The sequence below is a fragment of the Heteronotia binoei genome, chromosome 16 (assembly GCF_032191835.1).
Source record: "Heteronotia binoei isolate CCM8104 ecotype False Entrance Well chromosome 16, APGP_CSIRO_Hbin_v1, whole genome shotgun sequence".
Taxonomy (NCBI): domain Eukaryota; kingdom Metazoa; phylum Chordata; class Lepidosauria; order Squamata; family Gekkonidae; genus Heteronotia; species Heteronotia binoei.
The window spans coordinates 55531459-55554864 of NC_083238.1; the positions used below are offsets into that span (position 1 = coordinate 55531459).

General features: G+C 48.6%; 1 protein-coding gene across 1 annotated transcript in view; it reads right to left on the reverse strand.

The window, feature by feature from the left end:
- Positions 1 to 239: 239 nt before the first annotated feature.
- LOC132585258 (ribosomal protein S6 kinase 2 alpha-like) overlaps positions 240 to 23406 on the reverse strand; it is a 36978-nt gene continuing 13811 nt past the window's right edge. The window contains exons 2-3 of the mRNA XM_060257061.1: positions 2467 to 2606; positions 240 to 1156 (exon numbers count right to left, since the gene is read on the reverse strand). Coding sequence (XP_060113044.1) covers positions 278 to 1156; positions 2467 to 2606 — 1019 coding nt within the window. The 3' untranslated portion in view covers positions 240 to 277. The remainder of the gene's footprint in view (positions 1157 to 2466; positions 2607 to 23406) is intronic.

Here is a 23406-nt window from a genome sequence, read left to right on the forward strand (position 1 = left end):
TTTAGTGGCCCCTGCTTACTCGTACAACTGCTGATATACCGAGACGTGGAAACCTTTGGATGGAGCTTCCTATTCGAGGCTTCCTATTGTTCTGTCCAAGGCTCTCTCTCTCTCCTGTAGCACCCAATTAATATCATTTCTCTGAACACCACAAAATGGCCTCTCTCCTCTTTTTCCCTGGCTTCTGTCTGCTCCGCTTGGTCAATACTGATTTAAGCGTCCTTCCTTTTCCCGTCAGGTCAAGGCTGGAGCTGCGCAAGTTGATCTCAGCGCTGGTCTACCTGGGAGAGGCGTCTTTGCTGACATGTCCGCTTTTCAGCCAGCTGTTTTTGGCCACTTGACCCACCGCTGGTCGGGAAGCGGGATTGAACTGCAGCAACTGGGCGATCAAAGCTTTGCAGGGGTCGGACAAGGGGGGAATACCCTCTGGGTAGAAGACTCCCTTCTTTTGGCAGCGAGGCATGCTGTGGATGTGCGTGTCATCAAAGGGCATGCAGCCGGTCACCATCACGTACAGCACGACCCCCAAGCTCCAAATGTCGTACTTCTTGGGGTCATAGGGCAAGCCCAGGAGTACCTCGGGGGACGCGTAGGCGGCAGATCCACAGTAGGTGGTGCTCAGATCTGTATACCCGTGCGATTCCCTGCCAAAGCCAAAGTCGGTCAGCTTTGCCCTGCGGGTATCTGCGGACAGCAGCACATTCTCGCACTTGAGGTCGCGGTGCACCAGATCGCGGTCGTGCAAGTAGCGTACGGCTCCCACGACCTGGGAAAAGATGTCCCGGGCTTCCGGGCTGCAGGGCAGCGACCCCAGCTGTTGTACCAGTTGGAGCAGGTCGGTGGAAGCAGCTTCCATCACGATGTACAGTTTCCCATTGCACACCTCGATGAACTCAAAGACGCGCACGATGTTGGGGTGGCGGATGGCCCGCAAGATGGAGAGCTCCCGGGGGAGGAACTTGTGCACAAAGTCGGGGGGCGCCCGGCGTCGGTCCACCACCTTGATGGCCAGAGGTCCTTTGTACTTGGCTGAAGTGGCCACCTTCACCTTGGAGTAGCTCCCCTCTCCCAGCGTCTGGCCCAACTTGTAGCCGAGCTCGCTGAGCCACCTGTCCCCTCCGGAAGTCTTCGACATGGTGCAGGCTGCCTCCGAGAGCTCGGAAGGGAATCACCGGGGCCTGGATTTTAGAGCTAGGGTGGGCGGCTTTAACCCATCTTGTGTGGTAGGTGTTGATCTTCACCCCCCCATTTTCCTCACTAAGCGCCTAAGGGGAGGAGCATGATACAGATCAGCCAGGCATTGTGATGTCCCAGGGGTGTCATGGGTCACTCCCTCATCCAGTTGCCAGGGACATCTGGACTCTCTTCATTTCCTCTGTCTTTAGGAGAGCCAGTTTGGTGTACTGTTAAGTGTGCGGACTCTTATCTGGGAGAACCAGGTTGGATTCCCCACTCCTCCACTTGCACCTGCTAGCATGGCCTTGGGTCAGCCATGGCTCTGGGAGAGGTTGTCCTTGAAAGGGCAGCTGCTGTGAGAGCCCTCTCCAGCCCCAACCACCTCACAGGGTGTCTGTTGTGGGGGAGGAAGGTAAAGGAGATTGTGAGCCGCTCTGAGACTCTTCGGAGTGGAGAGCGGGATATAAATCCAATATCTTCATCTTCTTCTTAGGACATGTACGAATCCCAAGCTGTGTTCCCTCTAAACTGAGTTAGCGTGAGCTAGCTCACAATTTTTTAGCTTCTGGCTCACACATTTTTGTCTTAGCTCAGGAAGGAAGGCCTCAGAGCAAACTAATTTATGCAGTCATAATAAAACGTTACTCCCACCACAAATTTGTTGTTGTTGTTCAGCCGCACAGTCGAGTCCGACTCTTTGCAACCCCCTGGACCAAGTCACGCCAGGCCCTCCTGTCTTCCACCATCCTCCAAAGTCTGCTCAAATTTGTGCTTGTTACATCAGTAACGCTGTCCAGCCATCTCCTCTTTTGCCGTCCCCTTCTCCTTTTGCCTTCAGTCTTTCCCAGCATCAGGGTCTTCTCCAGGGAGTGCTCCCTTCTCATTGGGTGACCAAAAGATTGGAGCTTCAGTTTCAGCATCTGAACTTCCAGGGAACAGTCTGGGTTGATTTCCTTTAGGACTGACTGACTGGATCTTCAAATTACTTTCTCCTATATGGCTACAGATGAAGATTTCCATCTGTCTGCGTATGGGGGAGGAAGGTAAAGGAGATTGTAAGCTGCTCTGAGACTGATTCAGAGAGAAGGGTGGGGTACAAATCTACTGTCTTTTTCCTCTTCAACCTCATGCATTGCTTTTTGGTCGCCTGTATCCCAGCATCTCACAGTTGGCAATTTCCAAGGAAGCAGAAGGACTTAATACAGAAGTTATCTGTGTAGGAATGAGAACAGAGAAGGATTTATTGTGCCCTGCTCCGTGTCTCAACCCCTTTCCTGGGGCCAGACCCACAGAATCGTAGCGTTTCTCTTGAAGTGATTGAGCCAGAAACGTCTCTTGCTGCAGAGGCATCCCTCTGGCTTCTGAGGCCAAGAGGAGACGTGGAAGAAACGGGAGGTTACAGTCGCTCCAGCTGATAATTAAAACCAAAGCTGAGGAGAAAGAGCGGAGGAAGAAAGAGTCCAACTCCAAGATACAAAGTGAGGGAAAAGAGTCCAGCTCAGAGCTGAGGGATGCCACAACAAATATTCTTATTTTAGTATGAGGGGAAAAATCGAGTATTTGGCCAACCATAGGAAGCGCTTGCCTTTTGAGGGTAGCTGATTAATTCCAGGCGCTTCCTGTGAATCATAGCCACTTTGGACGAACTCTGGGAGAGAGATGCTTTTCAGCGTAGGCAAATGCAGAGGGGTTAGCTAAGAACGGCGAGCGGAACCCTTTGGAGCCAGTTTGGTGTAGTGGTTATCTGGGAGAACCGGGTTTGATTCCCCACTCCTCCACTTGAACCTGCTAGCATGGCCTTGGGTCAGCCATAGCTCTGGCAGAGGTTGTCCTTGAAAGGGCAGCTGCTGTGAGAGCCCTCTGAGCCCCACCCACCTCACAGGGTGTCTTGTTGTGGGGGAGGAAGGGAAAGGAGATTGTGAGCTGCTCTGAGACTCTTCGGAGTGGAGGGCAGGATATAAATCCAATATCTTCATCTACCTCACAGGGTGCCTGTTGTGGGGGAGGAAGGGAAAGGAGATTGTGAGCCGCTCTGAGACTCTTCGGAGTGGAGGGCGGGATATAAATCCAATCTCCTCTTCTTCTTCTTCTTCTTCTTCTTCTTCTTCTTCTTCTTCTTCTTCTTCTTCTTTTTTCTTCTTCTTCTTCTTCTTCTTCTTCTTCTTCTTTTTTATAAATCCAATATCTTCATCTACCTCACAGGGTGTCTGTTGTGGGAGAGGAAGGGAAAGGAGATTGTGAGCCGCTCTGAGACTCTTCGGAGTGGAGGGCGGGATATAAATCCAATATCTTCATCTACCTCACAGGGTGTCTGTTGTGGGAGAGGAAGGGAAAGGAGATTGTGAGCCGCCCTGAGACTCTTCGGAGTGGAGGGCGGGATATAAATCCAATCTCTTCTTCTTCTTCTTCTTCTTTTTTTTTATAAATCCAATATCTTCATCTACCTCACAGGGTGTCTGTTGTGGGAGAGGAAGGGAAAGGAGATTGTGAGCCGCTCTGAGACTCTTCGGAGTGGAGGGCGGGATATAAATCCAATATCTTCATCTACCTCACAGGGTGTCTGTTGTGGGAGAGGAAGGGAAAGGAGATTGTGAGCCGCTCTGAGACTCTTCGGAGTGGAGGGCGGGATATAAATCCAATATCTTCATCTACCTCACAGGGTGTCTGTTGTGGGAGAGGAAGGGAAAGGAGATTGTGAGCCGCTCTGAGACTCTTCGGAGTGGAGGGCGGGATATAAATCCAATATCTTCATCTACCTCACAGGGTGTCTGTTGTGGGAGAGGAAGGGAAAGGAGATTGTGAGCCGCTCTGAGACTCTTCGGAGTGGAGGGCGGGATATAAATCCAATATCTTCATCTACCTCACAGGGTGTCTGTTGTGGGAGAGGAAGGGAAAGGAGATTGTGAGCCGCTCTGAGACTCTTCGGAGTGGAGGGCGGGATATAAATCCAATATCTTCATCTACCTCACAGGGTGTCTGTTGTGGGAGAGGAAGGGAAAGGAGATTGTGAGCCGCCCTGAGACTCTTCGGAGTGGAGGGCGGGATATAAATCCAATCTCTTCTTCTTCTTCTTCTTTTTTTTTATAAATCCAATATCTTCATCTACCTCACAGGGTGTCTGTTGTGGGAGAGGAAGGGAAAGGAGATTGTGAGCCGCTCTGAGACTCTTCGGAGTGGAGGGCGGGATATAAATCCAATATCTTCATATACCTCACAGGGTGTCTGTTGTGGGAGAGGAAGGGAAAGGAGATTGTGAGCCACTCTGAGACTCTTCGGAGTGGAGGGCGGGATATAAATCCAATATCTTCATCTACCTCACAGGGTGTCTGTTGTGGGAGAGGAAGGGAAAGGAGATTGTGAGCCGCTCTGAGACTCTTCGGAGTGGAGGGCGGGATATAAATCCAATATCTTCATCTACCTCACAGGGTGTCTGTTGTGGGAGAGGAAGGGAAAGGAGATTGTGAGCCGCTCTGAGACTCTTCGGAGTGGAGGGCGGGATATAAATCCAGTATCTTCATCTACCTCACAGGGTGTCTGTTGTGTGGGAGGAAGGGAAAGGAGATTGTGAGCTGCTCTGAGACACTTCGGAGTGGAGGGCGGGATATAAATCCAATATCTTCATCTACCTCACAGGGTGTCTGTTGTGGGAGAGGAAGGGAAAGGAGATTGTGAGCCGCTCTGAGACTCTTCGGAGTGGAGGGCGGGATATAAATCCAATATCTTCATCTACCTCACAGGGTGTCTGTTGTGGGAGAGGAAGGGAAAGGAGATTGTGAGCCGCTCTGAGACTCTTCGGAGTGGAGGGCGGGATATAAATCCAATCTCTTCTTCTTCTTCTTCTTTTTCTTCTTCTTCTTCTTCTTCTTTTTTTTTTATAAATCCAATATCTTCATCTACCTCACAGGGTGTCTGTTGTGGGAGAGGAAGGGAAAGGAGATTGTGAGCTGCTCTGAGACTCTTCGGAGTGGAGGGCGGGATATAAATCCAATATCTTCATCTACCTCACAGGGTGTCTGTTGTGGGAGTGGAAGGGAAAGGAGATTGTGAGCCGCTCTGAGACTCTTCGGAGTGGAGGGCGGGATATAAATCCAATCTCTTCTTCTTCTTCTTCTTTTTCCTGGTTTTGCCTCCAGTGGGTCAGAATCCCTTTAACTTTGCTCAGTTCCCACTGAGAAACTCAGGAATGCTTTTCTTCCTTAGAGGTGCTGTTAGAAGCATCCTTCTGTGAGGGACAGTGTGGGCCAGCGAGGTGGGAATGTCTTGTGCGGGAGGACCCCCGCCCGGACCGGGGGATTTGCAGCCCTAAGTCCAGGGTTGCTACGCAGAGGCGGACAATAGGAAAACCACCTGTCCTAGTACTAACCAGCCAGAGATCCAGCCAGCCCAAGCAGGCCTAACCTTGGCCACCCCTGCCCCCCAGTCAAAAGGCCAGCAAGCCATCTGCTGCCAAAAATCACACAAGAAGTGGAGAAAGAGTGGCGTGGGCTTCTTCAGAGGTTAATAAAGGGTGCTGGAGTGTGTGGCAAAGCCCCTGGTGGCTGGCTGCCTGCCCGCTCTCCTAATCCAGGGATTGTTATGCAGCTGCACCTGCTATTCAATGGACAAGGGAGGTGGGGAGGAAGAGAGGGAACCTTCAGGAAGGTTCAGGAGCTGTGCTCCGGTGAGCTCCTGCTGAATTCAAGGCCTGCTTATACCCCAAACAAACAAATATAAAACTAATTCTCTCTCTCTTTCTCATGTTTTGTCCTGCCCTTCTTCCAAAGATATCACGGCAACGTGCTGAGTTCTTCTCTCTGTTGTTTTAGCTTTGCAACGGCCCAATATGAGATGGAGACAGGCTGCGAAAGTCAACCAGGGAGCTTCATGGTTAACCAGGAATTTGAACCCGGGTCTCTCTAGGATCCAGTCCAACGCTTTGATCGAGATACCCTGCTGGCTTCTTGGTAGTGAAAAGGCAAAGATTTTAGCCAAAGATTTGAGTTTAGATTTCAGTGGGAAAGGCTTTGCTTTTGAAATATGCTTTTCTTTTATCCGCTCGCTCACTGCCCTCTTGTGTTTATGCCTTTGTATTGCATGCACAATTGAGATGGAAGTGAAATGCAATTGCTAATGCAGTTGAGAATGAATGTTGTTCTTCAGTCGCACAGTCGAGTCCGACTCTTTGAGACCCCCTGGACCAAGACACGCCAGGCCCTCCTGTCTTCCTCCATCCTCCGAAGTCTGCTCAAATTCGTGTTTGTTACATCAGGAACTGACTGATTGGATCTTCTTGCAGTCCAAGGGACTCTCAAGATTCTTCTCCAGCACCACAGCTCAAAAGCATCTATTCTTCTGCGCTCGGCCTTCCTTATGGTCCAACTCTCACAGCCATACATTGCTACTGGGAATACCATCGCTTTGACTATACGGACTTTTGTTGGCAGGGTGATGTCCCTACTTTTATTATACTGCCCACAGCTGTCCTCCCAAGGAGCAAACGTCTTTTAATTTAATGGCTTCAATCACCATCTGCAGTAATCTTGGATCCCCGAAATGTGAAGTCTGTCACTACTTCCATGTCTTCCCCTTCTACTTGCCATGGTGTGATGGGGCTGGATGCCATAATCTTTGTGTGTTTTTTTATGTTGAGCATCCCATAGCTCTCCCCCAAAATACCCTCCAAGTTTCAAAAGGGTTGCACCAGGGGGTCCAATTCTAGAAGCCCCCAAAAGAAGGTGCCCCGATCTTTCATTATTTCCAATGGAGGGAAGGCATTTAAAAGGGGTGCGGTCCCTTTCAATGTGACGGCCAGAACTCCCTTTGGAGTTCAATGATGCTTGTCACACCCTTGCTCCTGCCTCCACCCCCAATGTCTCCTGGCTCCACCCCCAAAAGGACCGAGCTCCTTTTAAATACTTTCCTTCTGTTGGAAATAATGGTGAATGGGGGCACCTTCTTTAGGGTCTCATAGAATTGGACCCCCTGGTTGAATCTTTGTCGAAACTTGGAGAGGTTTTTTGAGGAGAGGCACAAGATGCTATGCGGAAAATCTGGTGCCCCTACCTAAAAAAAAAACCAGCCCCTCCAAAGCCCCAGATAACCATGGATTAATTCTCTATTATACCTATGGGGACCTGTCTCTATAGAGTATAACGGAGTGCCCAGTGGACACTTAACCCCTTCCCCCCTGCTTTCTGCTAACCCTGAAGTGGGGGGAGGGCTTCCAAACCAAGGGATCCCCTGCCCCCAACTGGGGATTAGATCAATAAGGAAACTTGCGGAGTGGAGTTTAGGCAAAGCAAGAAAAACGCCGGTGACCAAATGTTGCAATATAAGTGCAAATCACTCTTTTACTCAAACACTTTATCACTGTAATTCTTAAATGTCCTTTAAGGAAACATGAACTTGAACCGAGGACTCGTGTTGCTGCTACTACACCTGTGGAATTCCTCTTCCAAGAGGAACGGCCGGGCTATCTGCGTCTCTCAACAGAAAGATAAGGAGACAGCAGATTTTCACACCTGGCAACATTTAGAGTGCTTGTGCGCTTATACTGCAACATTTGGTGCGCGGCGTTTTTCTTGCTTTGCTCAACTGGGGATGGGCAACTTGAGCTCTTACCCAGTAGGGGTTTTCATACCAGAATGAAAGACACCAGGGCTTTTTTTTGGAGCAAAAACTCCTTTGCATATTAGGGCACACCCCCTGATGTAGCCAATCCTCCAAGAGCTCCTTTGCATATTAGGGCACACCCCCCCCGATGTAGCCAATCCTCCAAGAGCTGCTTTGCACATTAGGGCACACCTCCCCCGATGTAGCCAATCCTCCAAGAACTCCTTTGCATATTAGGGCACACACCCTGATAGCCAATCCTCCAAGAGCTCCTTTGCATATTAGGCCACACACCTCTGATGTAGCCAATCCTCCAAGAGCTTCCAGGGCTCTTCTTACAGGGCCTATTGTAAGCTCTTGGAGGATTGGCTACAACAGGGGTGTGTGGCCTCATGTCAAAGGAGTTCCTGCTACAAAAAAAAAAACAGAGAGAGAGAGAGAGAGAGAAAAGGAGAGAGAGAGAGAGACAGAAAGAGAGAGAGAGAGAGAGAGAGAGAGAGAGAAAGAAAGAAAGAAAGAAAGAAAGAAAGAAAGAAAGAAAGAAAGAAAGAAAGAAAGAAAGAAAGAAAGAAAGAAAGAAAGAAAGAAAGAAAGAAAGAAATCTAGGACCTAACCCAGATGTGGTAGCCAGGGCTTTTTTTTTTTTACCAGGAACTCCTTTGCATATTAGGCTCCACCCCACTGATGTAGCCAATCCTCCTGGAGCTTACAGCAGGCCCTGTGCTAAGAGCCCTGGAAGCTCTTGGAGGATTGGCTGCATCAGAAGAGTGTGGCCTAATATGCAAAGGTGTTCCTGATACAAAAAAAGCCCTGGTGGTAGCAATTTGATTAACCGGGTATCTCTAAGACCAGAGCTGGAAACAGGAAAAGCCTGACCTGACTTTGGAACCAGACCCTGTGAGTTTTGATGGGTGGTGATGAGAAAGTTGACAGCGGAAAGGACTCGAAGGTTATTTTTGCGGCCTGAAAAGTATTATGCGCATAACCGGAAGACTGTACAATTACAGCTATGTATCCAGTCATTCTCTTCCTCAGTAAATTCTTATGCCACCGTAGAGCAGCCAAGCCCCCGAGACAAGGGGGGGGGGTGGTTCTCCCAACATGGAGGTTCCCAACCTGCCAGCCTGCTTTGGGCCAGCGGGGCGAACCTCCCCCAACATCATCGGCACAATGATGTAACCTGAAAGTGATGCCATTGCGCCGGCGATGCTGCGCACCGGCTGCTCTAGGTGTTTCTGGGGAAACTCTATGGTTTTCCTGGACGCTCTAGCAATTTTTTTGGGGGGACACTCTATGGTGCAATAGGTACGATGACGTCACTTCCGGAGGCCACGGTGGACTTGGCATCCCTATGCCACCAGCAGATACACTTTTCCAATTAAGAATATTAAAAGTGTACTTAACCTTGAACTGCTGGCACGCCTTGTTATAATTAAAGACAGCCTTTAGAAGAAGAAGAAGAATTGCAGATTTATACCCCGCCCTTCTCTCTGAATCAGAGACTCAGAGAGGCTTACAATCTCCTATATCTTCTCCCCCCACAACAGACGTCCTGTGAGGTGGGTGGGGCTGAGAGGGCTCTCACAGCAGCTGCCATTTCAAGGACAACTCCTACGAAAGCTATGGCTGACCCAGGGCCATTCCAGCAGCTGCAACGGGAGGAGTGGGGAATCAAACCTGGTTCTCCCAGATAAGAGTCCGCACACTTCACCACTACACCAAACTCTTAACACTCTTAGTTAATGAACTGGAGGAGGGGGGGATATTTGGGAGATACAGGAAATCTATTTTCGGACGAAGCCGTAGGTATAAAAAGCCCGTTCTCTATTATACAGCAAGCAGAAAAGAAAATGCAAGGATGGGTAATTTTCTATTACAGTTAGATAGGAAGGCAAATATTTGAGGGATCAGTAAATGAAATAGATAAGGATTTGAATAAACGTGTTTCGGTGGCCTAATCTTTTTGTAAATTACAAAATTGTAATCGGTTCGAGAAGCACAGGAGAAAAATGCTACCCGGCGATATTTGATGAGGAACAAAACAATCCAGATTGAGAATAGAATTGCAGCTCCGTTGAAGAAAAAATAAAAGATAAGTGGCAAAGGATGCTGGTCCCATTATCGGTTTTAAAAAAGAGCAAATTGTTTTTGCATACGCACAAAACATAGGCTCCTTTTTCCTGGAGGCAGTTATTTTCTCACTACACGTTAAGGCCCCTTGTGAGATAAGAGAACCATAAAAGCAGGGTTTGGCAAGAGGCTAGTGAGGGGGGAGACGCAGAATTCCTGGGGCGATTTCCAAGGCAAAAGTAGTCAGCCGTGTTGGTCTGAAGCAGTAGAACAAAGCAGGAGTCAAGTGGCACCTTTAAGACTAACCAAGTTTTATTCAGAACATAAGCTTTCGTGTGCTTTAAGCACACTTCATGAGACGAGGAATCAGGCAGAGTGCGTAGAGCTACATATGGCTGGTAGGCAGTGGTTTAGAATGCAAAATGGTACAGATTTAAGATCCAGTGACAGAATAGTAAAATTAGCAGCATAGTAAAATTAACAAATTGAGCAAACCTTTGATCTGAGTAACATGAGCATGGGAAACCAATAAAGCAGTAACATGTCAAAATGTGAGAATGTCTGTTAATCACTCTATTGTTATAAGCCTGGGCCAAATTGAGAGCATTTCTTTCTCAGAAGTTTTTCCCATCCAACTAATTTACCTTTTAACACTTTGCTATTAGAAGAAAAATACATTAAAATATAGTGGAAGATGAGTTTAGTATACGTAATGAAATAAACAGCCAATCTCCCTATTTGAGTATGTCAGTACAGCTAAAAGAGAAATACATTGGAAACCACTGCCTGCCAGCTATATGCAGCTCTGCTCACTGTACCTGATTCACTGTACCTCATGAAAGCTGACATGCTGAATAAAACTTGGTTGGTTTTAAAGGTGCTACTTGACTCCTACTTTGTTCCAAGGCAAAAGGTTGTCAAACGGGAAGACTGCCCACTAAATAAAGTTAAATTTGCGTACATATTTATATACCCCCAAGGCTTTTTTAAAAGCAGGAACGCACAGGTACACAGTTCTGGCTGGCTTGGTGTCGGGGGTGTGGCTTAATATGCAAATGAGTTTTCACTGGACTTTTTCTACGAAAAAGCCCTATGTGAAACAACAGTGACATCGGGGTGTGTGGCCTAATATGCAAATGAGTTCCCTGCTGGGCTTTTTCTACCAAAAAGCCCTACTCAAAACAATGGCTCATGTAGAGGCATGGCCTAATATGCAAATAACCTACCTTGGGTGTGGCCTAATATGCAAATGAGTTCCTGATAGGTGTTTTCTACCAACCCCCCCACCACAAAACATCCATGTTCTCCAGGGGAACTGATCTCTGTGATCTGGAGATGAGCTATAATTCCAGGGGATCCCCAGGTCCCACCTATGACACAATGGATTCCTCACGTTCTGAGAATGGATTTTATATCCATTTATGATCAGTGCCCTTTCCCCAAATAATCCTAGCAACAGATGAAAGTGCAGAGAATCTACAGCCAACTACCTTCCCAGAACTACATTTCCCAGAGCTCCCTGGAACAAGGTAGTGAACCAGAGAGTTGCACTGTAGACATGTCCTTCCCAAGCAGCAAACCAATCCAGGCCTGCATGCGATGTGAAGTTTCACTGCATGCTGTAGGTGGCGCTGCTCATCTCTTATTCAGCAATCCCACCCTCATTCAACCTTTAGATATCTTTTTTTAATGGTATTATAATTTCTCATGGAGCACAATTTTGTGTTGTAAGCAGAGATGGAATTCTAGCAGGAGCTCCTTTGCATATTAGGCCACAAACCCCTGATGTAGTCAATCCTCCAAGAGCCTCTCTGCCCTGTTGTTGGCCCTCCAGAGGAACTGGCCGGCCACTGTGTGACACAGGATGCTGGACTAGATGGATCTTCACTGGTTTGATCCAGCAGGGCTTTTCTTATGTTCTTAGGAAGGCCTCAGCCTCTCTGCCCTGTTGTTGGCCCTCCTGAGGAACTGGTCAGCCACTGTGTGAGACAGGATGCTGGACTAGATGGACCCTTACTGGTCTGATCCAGCAGGGCTCTTCTGATGTTCTTAGGAAGGCCTCAGCCACCATGCCCTGTTGTTGACCTTCTGGAGGAACTAGTTGTCCATATTGTGAGACAGGATGCTGGACTAGATGGACCACTTGTCTGATCCATCAGGGCTCTTCTGATGTTCTTAGGAAGGCCTCAGCCTCTATGCCCTGTTGTTGGCCCTCCAGAGAAACTGGTTGGCCACTGTGTGAGACAGGAGGCTGGACTAGATGGACCACTGGTCTGATCCAGCAGGGCTCTTCTGATGTTCTTAGGAAGACCTCAGCCTCTGCCCTGCTGGCCCTCCAGAGGATTTGGTTGCCACTGTGTGAGACAGGATGCTGGACTGGATGGACCACTGGTCTGATCCAGCAGGGCTCTTCTGATGTTCTTAGGAAGGCCTCAGCCTCTATGCCCTGTTGTTGGCCCTTCAGAGGAACTGGTTGGCCACTGTGTGAGACAGGATGCTGGACTGGATGGACCAATGATCTCATCCAACAGGGCTCTTCTGATGTTCTTAGGAAGGCCTCAGCCTCTATGCCCTGTTGTTGGCCCTCCAGAGGATTTGGTTGGCCACTGTGTGAGAGAGGATGCTGGACTGGATGGACCACTGGTCTGATCCAGCAGGGCTTGTCTGATGTTCTTATTTCTATATTAAAACAGTCTCCGTCTCTGACAAACTTTACATTTGATGGTAACAACTTATTTATGGAGCTCTCTCAGCCTTGGCCTTCCTCATTTTTTTGTGGCCCTAACTGAAGAGAAACAGAAAGTGAGTCTGAAATGGGCCTTATTCCTGGTTCTTTCCAGGAACGACAACATCATCAGTTTCCCCCACATTTCAACGCCTTTGTTTCCAGTGATCCCCTCCTAGCTGGTGTTGTTTGGAAGCAGGAACTGTTTGCATCAGCGTTCCTTTTTTTATGACTTTATTTGAAGGAACCGCAGGACGGAGTGGTTGTCATAGCAGTAGAGGCCAGCCCTCACAGAGACAGAAATGTTCTGGAAATTAGGACAGGGTAGAAAGAGCATAGTCATGCTGAGAGCTGGGCTTAAGCCAGGGTAGGGTTGCCAAGTCCAATTCAAGAAATATCTGGGGACTTTGGGGATGGAACCAGGAGACTTTGGGGGTGGAGCCAGGAGACATTGGGGTGGAGCCAAGATCAAGGCTGTGACAAGCATAATTGAACTCCAAAGGGAGTTCTGGCCACCTTTTCCATTCCTTCCTTCCATAGGAAATAATGGATAGGGGCACCTTCTTTTGGGGCTCATAGAATTGGACCCCCTGGTCCAATTTTTTTGAAACTTGGTGGGTATTTTGGGGAGAGGCACTAGATGCTATATTGAAAATTTGGTGTCTCTACCCAAAAAAAACAGCCCCCCCAGAGCCCCAGATACCTACAGATCGATTCTTCATGACTTTCTATAGAATAAATCTTCATAGGGAATAACAGAGTTCCCAGCAGACATTTCCCTCCCCTCCCCCTGCTTTCTGACGACCCTGAAGCGGGGGGAGGGCCTCCAAACCGGGGGATCCCCTGCCCCCACCTGGGGATTGGCAACCCTAAGCCAGGGCAATGGACTTTCCTATAGCTTTCGAGGGCCAAAAGAGACATGAGGTTTGTACTTGCGGTCACCACGGGGTCTTGAAGCCATACACCAGCTCCAAGTACCTTAGGGGCTCTAGAAAAGGGCGAGAGACCATTTAGGGAGCCCCTATTATTATGCTTCAATGATTTAGCTTTTGTCTCTTTAACTTTAAGAACATAAGAACACAAGAGAAGCCATATTGCATCAGGCCAATGGCCCATCCAGTCCAACACTCTGTGTCACATAAGAACATAAGAGAAGCCATATTGCATCAGGCCAATGGCCCATCCAGTCCAACACTCTGTGTCACATAAGAACATAAGAGAAGCCATGTTGGATCAGGCCAATGGCCCATCCAGTCCAACACTCTGTGTCACATAAGAACATAAGAGAAGCCATATTGCATCAGGCCAATGGCCCATCCAGTCCAACACTCTGTGTCGCACAGTGGCCAAAAAAAAGGAGGTTCACAAGTGGGGCTAGAAGCCTAGTGAAAGCTGCTTTTAAAAAAGCCCTGGGGGTATATAAATATGTACACAAATTTAACTTTATTGATTGGGCAGTCTTCCGTTTGACGACCTTTTGCCTTGGAACAAAGTAGGAGTCAAGTGGCACCTTTAAGAGTAGGAGTAATGAAGGCTAGGAAGGCAAATATTTCAGGGATCGGTAAATTAAATAGATAAGGATTTGAATAAACGGTGGCCTAGTCTTTTTGTAAATTACAAAATTGTAATCGTTTGAGAAGAGCAGGAGAAAAATGATACCCGGCGATATCTGATGAGGAACAAAACAATCCAGATTAAGAATAGAATTGCAGCTCCGTTGAAGAAAAAAAAAAAGATAAATGGCAAAGGCACCTTCTTTGGGGGCTCATAGAATTGGACCCCCTGGTCCAATCCTTTTGAAACTTGGAAGGTGATTTGAGGAGAGGCTTCGGATGCTATGCCGCAAATTTGGTGCCTCTACCTCAAAAACCAGCACCCCCACCAGCCCCAGGTACCCGTGGATCAATTCTCCCTTATGCCCTATGGAATTGGTCTCCATAGGGAATAATGGAGTGTCCAGTCGACATTTCTCCCCCCCCCCCACTTTCTAATGGCCCTGTAGTGGGGGGAGGGCCTCCAAACCAGGGGATCTCCTGCTTCCACCTGGGGATTGGCAACCCTATGGAGATCTCCAAGCCCCACCTGGAGATTACAACAATAAACAAAGACCATGGAATTGTTAAGGACACCAAATTTATGAATAAAGATTACTTTGTACCCTTATATAAAATCTCAGTGCTTTTTTTGTAGCAGGAACTCCTTTGCCTATTTGCCAATCCCCAGGTGGGGGCAGGGGATTCTCTGGTTTGGAGGCCCTTCCCCCGCTTCAGGGTCATCAGAAAGCGGGGGGAGGGGAGGGGAATGTCTGCTGGGCACTCTATTATTCCCTATGGAGACTGATTCCCATAGGAAATAATGAAGAATTGATCTGTGGGGCTCTGGGGCTCACGGGGGGCTGGTTTTTTTGAGGCAGAAGCACAATATTTGCAGCATTGCATCCGGTCATTCTCCTAAAAACACCCTCCAAGTTCCAAAGAGATTGGACCAGGGGGTCCAATTCTATGAGCCCCCAAAGAAGGTGCCCCTGTCCTTCACTATTTCCAATGGAGGGGAGGCATTTAAAAGGTGTGCGGTCCCTTTCAATGTGATGAAATGGGCTCCACCCCCAAAGTCTCCTGGCTTCACCCCCAAAGTCCCCAGATATTTCTTTAATTGGACTTGGCAACCTTAATTAGGCCGCACCTCCTGATGTAGCCAATCCTCCAAGAGCTTATAGCTGGGTTTCCCAAACTTTTCTTTCCCGTGGCCTGGTTATTTTTACACTTCTCCTTTGTGACCCACTAAAATTTGGGGGTGGAGCCAGGAGACAGGAATTATGTCATTTCTTGTGGTGTCAAGGGCCAAGTGATGTCACTTCTGGGGCACACTAAACCAAAACTCCACCTTTTCCTGTGATGTCACTTCCAGTGTGGCCAGGGCACTAGAAGCCCTCCCAATGTTGCTTCCCCCCCTCCCAGCACCAAGAATACAGACAGAGCATCACTTGCAGGGAAAGAAAGAAAGAAAGAAAGAAAGGAAGAAAGAAAGAAAGAAAGAAAGAAAGAAAGAAAGAAAGGAAGGAAGGAAGGAAGGAAGGAAGGAAGGAAGGAAGGAAGGAAGGAAGGAAGGAAGGAAGAAAGAAGAAAGAAAGAAAGAAAGAAAGAAAGAAAGAAAGAAAGAAAGAAAGAAAGAAAGAAAGAAAGAAAGAAAGAAAGAAGAAAGAAAGAAAGAAAGAAAGAAAGAAAGAAAGAAAGCCTTCCTCACCATCAGATGACCCCAGCCAGCAACAATTCTGCCCAGGGGTCATTTGGTAAAAAACATAGCTACTGGAATGCCCACTCCCTGCCTCTCCCAGCTGAAAAAAAACACACACATCCTTCTTTGCTGTCCAGGCCTCCCGGGGAAATCTCCCCAAAAGAACATACTGGAAGGCACAGGAAAGCTCATACCTTGAAAAACACTTCATGGGTCTAAAGTGCCAGTGGACGCCAGCTTTTCTCTGCATAGCAGAGAGATGGGGGAAGGAAGGAAGCCAAACGGAGCTCAGGCTTTGCAGCCTGTGTCAGTCTTCAAGGCTAGCTGTTATCTGCACAACAGAGACGGGGGAAGGAAGGAAGCCAAATGGAGCGCAGGCTTTGCAGCATTTGTCAGTCTTCAAGGCTAGCGTTTCTCTGCACAACAGAGACGGGGGAAGGAAGGAAGCAGAGCAGAGGTCATGCTTTGCTGGGGGTGGGGCTAGCTTTGCTGGGGGCGGGGCTAGCTTTGGCTTTTCTTGTGACCTGGTAGTGAGGCTTCGGTACCGGGCCATGATCCTGCAAATGGGAAACGCTGGCTTAGAGAGCTCTTTGTACAAGGCCTACTGTAAGCTCCAGGAGGATTGGCTACATCAGTGGGGTGTGGCCTAATATGCAAAGGAGATCCTGCTACAAAAAAGTCCTGCAGTTCATATTAAGCTCAAGTATATCTGGTTTATAAACACGGTCCACTTCAGCCACTCACCCCAGAAAGCTTGTGAGAAGCGGCGTGTCTCACAGTGGATGGGAAAGGGTTGCCCCCCAGACTTTTTAAAAACAGCTCCCCGACTTTAGAGATCCTGGCTACGCCCTTTCCTGGCATTCATTGCCCCAACGGTTGGCTTTTCCCAGGCAAAACATTTCCTCAGAACTGTCTGTCCAACCAGCTGCCTCATCAGGCAAATATCTCACCAATAGGAATGAATCATGTAACCTCCTCATTTGAAGGATGGTTGAGGGAACACCCTGTGTTGTTGGCCGGACACAAATCATGATGGCTGAGAGCCAGAACGTTGCTGTTTTTCAAGAGGGAAGTCTGCATTTCCTGGGTCTGATTTATGTTTTCTTGAAGCTGAACGGCTTCTAAAAAAAAAAAAAAATGAGATTGTATGCTGGTACTATAAGTACCATACAGTTTTTCCCTTCCAAAATGCTAGAGCGGCTGGGAAAAACATAGAGTATTCCCAGAAATGCCTGGAGTGGCCGGCACATGACATTGCGATGATGTCACTCGCAGGTGATGTCATTACCAGAGGCTGGGGGATGACTTGGCAACCCTTAAGGCAGAGTATAAATACTAATAATCGGGCCTTGAATTCAGCAGGAGCTCACAGGAGCATAGCTCCTGAACCTTTCTGAGGGTTCCCCCTTTTCTTCCCCACCTACCTTGTCCCTTGAAGAGCAGGTGTAGCTGCATAACAATCCCTGGATTAGGAGAGCAGGCAGCCAGCCAGCCACCAGGGGCTTTGCCACACCCCCAGCAGCCCTCATTAACCCCTGGAGAAGCCCACGCCCCACCCTTTCTCCACTTCTGATGTGATTTTGGGCAGCAGGCAGCTTGCTGGCCTTTTGATTGGGGACAGGCAGCCCAGGAGAGCCCTAGGTGAGCAAGGCCTGCTTGGGCTGGCTGGATCTCTAGCCAGCCCAAGCAGGCCTCGCTTGCCCGGGGCTCTCCTTTCTTGCATCGGGTTGCTTTTGGCTGGTGGGAGGCAGCATGTGCTAATGAGTTACGCTCATGAGCTCGACCACCTATTTTTCTACAAAATGGCCCCTGCTAATAATGCTAATAATAATATTAATAAGAAAACTTTTGGGAGGGAGGGAAGGAAGTGGTCTGGACTTTGGAGCACAAAAGTGGAAGGTGAGGAAAGGGTTAAGTCCTTTGCTTCCTCAGACTCGTCACTTGTTTGCATCCCATTCATGTTTATTCAGAAGTGAGTTCTTTTTGTTCCTCTGATACGTAAACACCGAATTACAGCCTTCCTTGGTTATATTAATTTGTGTGCTCTGCTTAGGCTGGGTCAGTTGGGTTTTAACCGGTCTTGTTTAGCCACGTTAACATTTTGGCATGATCAAAAGGCTGGAGGTAAATATTCCTATGCACAACAATAAATTATTACCTCCCTTCCACTACCTTCCAATACTGCAAAGACCAGGGCTTTTTTTTTTTTTTTTGTAGAAAAAGCCCAGTAGGAACTCATCTGCATACTAGGCTACACGCCCCTGACCCCAAGCCAGCTGAAACTGCATTCCTGTGTATTCCCGCTTAAAAAAAAAAAGGGTAGGGCTGCTAAGTCCGCGGCCAGGGTGGGGTTCTCCTGCCCTGGAGGCCCCCAACCCGCCAGCCCACATTGGGCCAGTGGGGGGAACCTCCCCCGACATTGCCGATGCGATATGATGTCACCTGGATGTGACGTCATCGTGTCGGCAATGTCTTTTGCCGGCCGCTCTAGCCATTTCCGGGAAAGCTCTATGGTACCATAGAGTTTTCCCCTCCCAAATCACTGGAGCATCTGGGGAAACCATAGAGTGTTCCCAGAAATGCCTAGAGCGGCCGTCATGGGACGTCCCTCCACTGGAAATAATGAAGGATAGGGCTGGTGTGATGTCATTGCGCCACATGTGTGAAGCAAGTCCCCAGCCAGAGCCTGCAGTAGTCTTGGCAACCGTTAAAAAAAGCCCTGGTAAAGACCAAACCATTTTGCAGCTCCTTTTGCGCACAACATATGAATAGCCCATAAAAGTACTTGAGACTTTTTGGGTTTATTCACCCCCCTCTCTTTTGCCCCTCTTCCACGCAATTGTCCTGCTTCCACTCCCTGCTAAGTGGAGGAGTTCGGAAGGGCCAAACAAAAAGTGGGAAAGAAGTGGGAGGCTGAGCTTGCTTTGCCAGGCTCTCTCAATCACACAGCAGAGCTACTGAGCCAAACCTCTCTTCTTTCTATTGGCTGAGGCTCCACCCCCTCCTGGTCCCCAGGGGAAGAAGAGATGCAAAGAAAACACCTTTAATACCAATGAATGCTAATGTTCTAATCATGTTTTGCTTTAAGTTTTTTAAACAAAATATTTGTGTTTTTTCTGTGTCCTCTAGAAGTTTATCTCTGCTGCCTGGCATTACATTTTATGACACACGCGGCCCAACCCAACTATGTCTCATTTATGTCAGATCCAGTCCTCGTAACAAATAAGCTCAACACCCCTCGGGTTCCCCAGTCCCCTGCGGGCTCCAGCGGGGGATTTGCACAAAGCGCACACAGTGCGATGACATCACCCGGATGTGATGTCATCACACCGGTGACATCCCACGCCAGCTGTTCTAGGCGTTTCCAGGAAAACTCTATGGTTTTCCTGGATGCTCTAGCAATTTGGGAGGGGAAACTCTATGGTACCTCACTGGCACTGCCACCGAGAAGGCCCTTGCTCTTGTAGAGCTCAGTATGGCCTCCCTTGGTTCGGGGATGGATGACAGATTTTGCCTCCCCGAAAGCACTTCTTGTAGGGAATGCCAGCCTCCAGGTGGGACCTGGGGATCTCCCAGAATTCCAGCTCATCTCCAGACTACAGAGATTAATTCTCCTGGAGAAAATGACTACTTTGGAAGGTGGTATTCTTCCCCTCTGAATCCCTGTATTCTCCAGGCTCCAGCCCCAAATCTCCAGGTGTTTCCCAACCCAGAGTTGGCAACCCTGCCCCCTGTCCCCCACGTAGGGTTGCCAAGTCCAATGTAAGAAATATCTGGGGACTTTGGGGGTGGAGCCAGGAGACTTTGGGGGGTGGAGCCAGGAGCAAGGTTGAGACAAGCATGACTGACCTCTGAAGGGAGTTCTGGCCATCACATTGAAAGGGACCACACACCTTTTAAATGCCTTCCCTCTGCTGGAAATAATAAAGGATAGGGGCACCTTCTTTGGGGGTTCATAGAATTTGACCCCCCCAGTCCAATCTTTTTGAAACTTGAGGGGGGTTTTGAGGAGAGGCACTGATGCTGCATATGTGGTGCCTCTACCTCAAAAAACATTCCCCCCCAGAGCCCCAGTTACCCAAGGATCAATTCTCCATTATACCCTATGGGAATCAGTCTGCGTAGGGAATAATGGAGTGCCCAGCAGCCATTTCCCTCACCCTGCCCTGCTTTGATGACTCTCAAACAGGGGGAGGGCCTCCCAACTGGAGGATCCCCTGCCCCCACCGGGGAATTGGCAACCCTACGCCCTCCCCAGCATCCATTTTCTCCAGGGCAACTGATCTCTGCAGTCTGTAGACGCGCTGTAATTCCAGGAGATCTCCAGGCCCCACCTGGAGGCTGGCATCCCTTGTTCCCAGGCTCCACCTCCAAATCTCCAGGGCTTTCCCCCCCTCAGAGTTGGCAACCACACGACAAGCCAGTTTGAAAGTAAGTGGACCTTCAGCAAGTTACACCTCAGGCTTGCAGGTAATTATACCATTATGGGCTGTATCAACAGAAGTATAGTGTCCAGATCACGTGATGTGATGGTATCGCTTCACTCTGGTCTGGTAAGACCTCACCTGGAGTCTTGTGTTCAGTTTTGGGCACCACATTTTAAGAAGGATCTAGACAAGCTGGAAGGGGTCCAGAGGAGGGCGACGAAGATGGTGAGGGGTCTGGGGACCAGGTCCTATGAGGAAAGGTTGAAGGAGCTGGGGATGTTTAGCCTGGAGAGGAGGCGGCTGAGAGGTGATAGGATCACCACCTTCAAGTACTTGAAGGGCTGTCCTAAAGAGGATGGTGTGGAATTGTTTTTTGTGGCCCAGGAAGGTAGGACCAAAACCAATGGGTTGAAATTAAATCAAAAGAGTTCCCGGCTCAACATTAGGAAGAACCTCCTGACCGTTAGAGCGATTCCTCAGTGGAACAGGCTTCCTTGGTTGGTGGTGGGCTCTCCTTCCTTGGAGGTTTTTAAACAGAGGCTGGATAGCCATCTGACAGCGATGAAGATCCTGTGAATTTGGGGGGAGGTGTTTGTGAGTTTCCGGCATTGTGCTGGGGGTTGGACTAGATGACCCTGGAGGTCCCTTCCAGCTCTATGATTCTATTACTGTTAAGAGCGGTTCCTCAGTGGAACAGGCTTCCTCCTAGGGAGGTGGTGGGCTCTCCTTCCTTGGAGGTTTTTAAACAGAGGCTAGATGGCCCTCTGACAGCAATGACGATCCTGTGAATTTAGGGGGAGGTGTTTGTGGGTTTAGAGCGGTTCCTCAGTGGAACAGGCTTCCTCCTCGGGAGGTGGTGGGCTCTTCTTCCTTGGAGGATTTTCTACCAAGGCTAAATGGCCATCTGACAGCAATGAAGATCCTGTGAATTTAGGGGGAGGTGTTTGTGAGTTTCCTGCATTGTGCAGGGGGTTGGACTAGATGACCCTGGAGGTCCCTTCCAACTCTATGATTCTACGATTCTATGATGTTGTTTTGCAAAAGCTATTTTTGGGCTCCAGCGATGGTGGCACAGCAATTTCTCCCTCTAATTGTGCCATTCGGCTCAGCTGGGAAAAGGCCCTGGGTACCTCCTGAGCACTTAGGAGCCCAGCCTCCCTCCGTGTTCCGGCTGCCATGGCAACCTCTGTTTATCACAGACGAGGAGGTAAGCCTGTTCCATCCCTCCCTGGGTAGCATTGCCAGGCCTCCCTTTTTATCAAAGCAAACAGGCCTCCCTTCGCCAAAGCGGATTTAATTGCCAGTTCTGGAAATTATCAGGCTGCCTGTTTGGAGGAGCAGGGAAGATTAACCTTGAGAACGCCGCAGATTAGGCGGAAAGAAGCCATGGTTTTTTTGATCCACACGCTAACATTTTTTCTCTTGGATTTTCACTTGGCCCAAACTAACAGGAACAACAATTCTGCTTCCCCTTCCTCCCCACCAAATTAGGGTTGCCAACTCCCTCCTGGTAGGGTTCTCAGGTCCCGCCTGGTCACCAGCCCCCGCCAGTTAATAGCTAGGTTGGGGGGCTTGATTCAGCCCCCGGGCCGCATGGATTAGGACAGTGGTCTCCAACCGTTTTGGCACCAGGGACCGGTTTTGTAGAAGACCATTTTTCCATGGACCGGGAGTGGGGGGCAATGGTTTCAGGATGATACAATTGTGCACTTTATTTCTATTAGTTTGGTGTGGTGGTTAAGTGTGCGGACTCTTATCTGGGAGAACCAGGTTTGATTCCCCCCTCCTCCTCTTGCACCTGCTGGAATGGCCTTGGGTCAGCCATAGCTGTCGCAGAGTTGTCCTTGAAAGGGTGGCTTCTGGGAGAGCCCTTTCGGCCCCACCTACCTCACAGGGTGTTTGTTGTGGGAGAGGAAGGTAAAGGAGATTGTGAGCCGCTCTGAGATTCTGAAATTCAGAGTAAAGGGCGGGGTGTAAATAGAACGTCATCGTCTTATTCTTAGTATTATTACATTGTAATATATAATGAAATAATTATACAACTCATGGCCTTGTTGTTAACAGGCTACGGACCAGGACCGGTTCACGGACTAGGCGTTGGGGACCCCTGGATTAGGGTATCCATTCCCACACCCACCCACTTCCCTTCTCTTCTCAAATGTTCAGCCAAGATCTTGGAGAACACTGAGTGTCTTTCATATGCATCAGCAGTGGTGGTGAAGTCACAACTGACTTTATGGTGTCTTTCCGTGGGGTTTTCAAGGCAAGAGATGACTGGAATACTTTTGTTAATATAGCAGAGTTTGCCAGTTATAGAAGTGGGACACGGAGCGTAGTCAAGAAATCTCCCAAAGAAACGTATTGCCAAAAAAAAAGAAAGAAAGAAAGAAAGAAAGAAAGAAAGAAAGAAAGAAAGAAAGAAAGAAAGAAAGGAAGGAAGGAAGGAAGGAAGGAAGGAAGGAAGGAAGGAAGGAAGGAAGGAAGGAAGGAAGAAAGAAAGAAAGAAAGAAAGAAAGAAAGAAAGAAAGAAAGAAAGAAAGAAAGAAAGAAAGAAAGAAAGAAAGAAAGAAAGAAAGAAAGAAAGAAAGAAAGAAAGAAAGAGGTAGACTTCCATTTCTTCAAATAGATCCAGACACTCTCCCCCACCCCATCTGAGGCCCACAAATCATGTCACTGCTTCCTCACCTTTACCCTGTTGGAATATCGTTGAAGCTTGGAATCTGACCGAACGAGACAAGCTACGGTTGAAAATGCCTAACCGGGCAAACCACCAGCTTGCTCTTACCCTGTGATTTACTCTCTGCAGAAGTGCCCTGGTAATGATGTCCTGCGGAACTGGTAAAACTGGATGCTAAGTCCTCCCTGAGCCAGAGTTATGCCACTTGTGACAAAAAGCAAACAAAAAAGCCCATAATTTTCATAGAGTTCTTCGACTCCTTACAATTATTTCCCTTTAGGTAGACCCAAGCGGGCAGCCGCGTTGGACTGAAGCAGTTGAACGAAGCAGGAGTCAAGTGGCACCTTTAAGACCAACCAAGTTTTATTCAGAACGGAAGCTTTCGTGTGCTCATCAGACGAGGGGATCAGGGATTGTGGGCCGAAATACAAGCGGTTTGTTGATTAAGTACGCAGACTGATCGCATGGTAAACCGGCGTGGCTTGGCCGTTTGGCAGAATGATGTT